The sequence below is a fragment of the Trichechus manatus genome, unplaced genomic scaffold (genome assembly GCF_000243295.1).
Source record: "Trichechus manatus latirostris isolate Lorelei unplaced genomic scaffold, TriManLat1.0 scaffold00001, whole genome shotgun sequence".
NCBI classification, from domain to species: Eukaryota; Metazoa; Chordata; class Mammalia; order Sirenia; family Trichechidae; genus Trichechus; species Trichechus manatus.
Genome location: NW_004443937.1, coordinates 37,493,391 through 37,495,184, shown reverse-complemented (window position 1 = coordinate 37,495,184; position 1,794 = coordinate 37,493,391). Strand labels below are relative to the sequence as shown.

The 1,794-nt window shown below is 46.9% G+C and overlaps 1 protein-coding gene across 2 annotated transcripts in view; it reads right to left on the bottom strand.

The window, feature by feature from the left end:
• The window catches only part of KCTD6 (potassium channel tetramerization domain containing 6), a 10,090-nt gene extending 8,399 nt beyond the window's left edge, over positions 1-1,691 (bottom strand). The window contains exon 1 of one of the 2 annotated variants that reach the window (XM_004368650.3): positions 347-1,691. Coding sequence is in view for 1 of the 2 variants with exons in the window: in XM_023727671.1 (XP_023583439.1) it covers positions 386-426 (41 nt within the window). In the remaining variant the exon portion in view is untranslated. The remainder of the gene's footprint in view (positions 1-346) is intronic. The other variant, XM_023727671.1, reaches the window with a different exon arrangement.
• Between the last annotated feature and the right edge of the window lie 103 nt (positions 1,692-1,794).

Below are 1,794 nucleotides of genomic sequence, written 5' to 3'. Positions count from 1 at the left end.
TTACTCAACCTTGGGTTCCCTATCACCAGCTTCCTTGTCCCCTTCTGCCTTCTGGCCCTTGTCACTGGACTCCTGTACCTTGTTAGTCTCATTTGGAAAAACCAATTCTTTTTTCTCTCTCCTCTATAAACCCTGTGATCTAGAAAAAAGGAGCTCTAGGGTTAAAAAAAAAAAAAAAAGGCCTTAATACTAGATAGCTGAGTGACTCAAGTCACAAAATCATAAAATTCCTTACCCTGAGTTTCTGCGAGATAAAAAACAGGGTAATACCAACTTCCTAAAAGGAATTAACCACAAAGGCAAAAACTGACCTACAAGGTAACAAACACATCAGCACTAGCATTACCCTGTAAGACAACTGCGGAAGAAAGAGAACTGGATTTACCAGTGAGGACCTGTATACTCCAATTCGGCTCCGTTCCTCATTATGAGACCCTGGGTAAATCACTCTCTACGCCCACCTCCTTCTATGGGGAAAAGGAGAAAATAAGTGCGATCATGAATACAAAGCCACTTGTAAACTGGCAAGTATTATACAAGTGGAAAAATACTAGTGGCAGTAGCATAAACTAATTTTCTGTGGTAAATTGAGAAATTAGAGAGTGTAAACACAAATAATTTAGGGCATTTACATGGAAACAGAGTAAATATGGAGGAAAACACCTCTTAATCTGCTTTCAATCTCAACTAGATCCTTCTTTCCCCCACAGGTCCAGAAACGAGAACGAGCAGTAAGGGGAGCATCCAGCTTTTCCAGAGACCACCAGACATCTGAGCTCTTGAGGGCAGCAGGAACTTCTCTAAAGCATGACTCAGGATTATCTCCACAGTAAGGCCAGATGGAAATAAACATGTGTATTCCAATTTAAATAAACCCCAAATATCAAAATCCAAAAGACACATGAGAGAGATTCAGACAAGGATTCACCCTAGGAGTTTGTTCAGTAGTGATGCTTCGGTTAAAATGTAAATTTATGAAAATTCCAATCATACACAATTGAGGAATGCTACCTAGGGCCATCGTGACCACTCAGTCCTCAGTATCTATCGGATTACACAAACTAAAGTATTGGTGCCGGCTGATGTTTTCAACCAAAGAGCAAGTTCCCCCAATCTGCCAACCCCGACCTTTCTACACGTTCGTTCATCTGGAAACGTCTCAATCTTGGGCTCAGGTCTGTGTTGAAATGCTATCCCTAACTTCTTTCCTATCACAGGATCATCCGTGTCCTGCGTTTGTGACAGCAGAAATGAACATGTCGGGGTGGGGGGGGAATGGGAATCGCTGGGTTAACCCAGACGTTCTTAGTCAAACCAGGTCATCCCAAACCTCTTCTATCACGAAGTCCTCAAACTGTGTTCTAGAGGTGGTATACTTGAACCGAAACATAACTTCAGCGGAATATCCAAATAGGATCTGTCACGCTTCGTTCTCCCAGTCCTACCCTAGCCCCAGCCCCGCTACCATCAGCCGGGCAGGTGCTTCGGGGGCTCCCGATTACCACGGCCATTTGTCACCTGTGACATCAAGCATTTCAAGATGCCAGACCCGCAAATCTGGGCACAGAGGGCTCAGCTGCACACCTGGGTGTCTCTTCGGGGCAGAAAATTCCCGAAGGCAGGGCTCGTACGCCTTAAACTGGGGCAAGCGCCGGCTAATAAGCCACCTCCCCTCAAACCAATCATCCCCGAGCAAACCCGCGGTGCCCCCGCCGCCCCGCAGGCGAAGCCCCCCATCCGACCCCGGCCCCGACGCGGAACGGGCGATGTTCCGGGCCAGGCGGGGGGCGCACA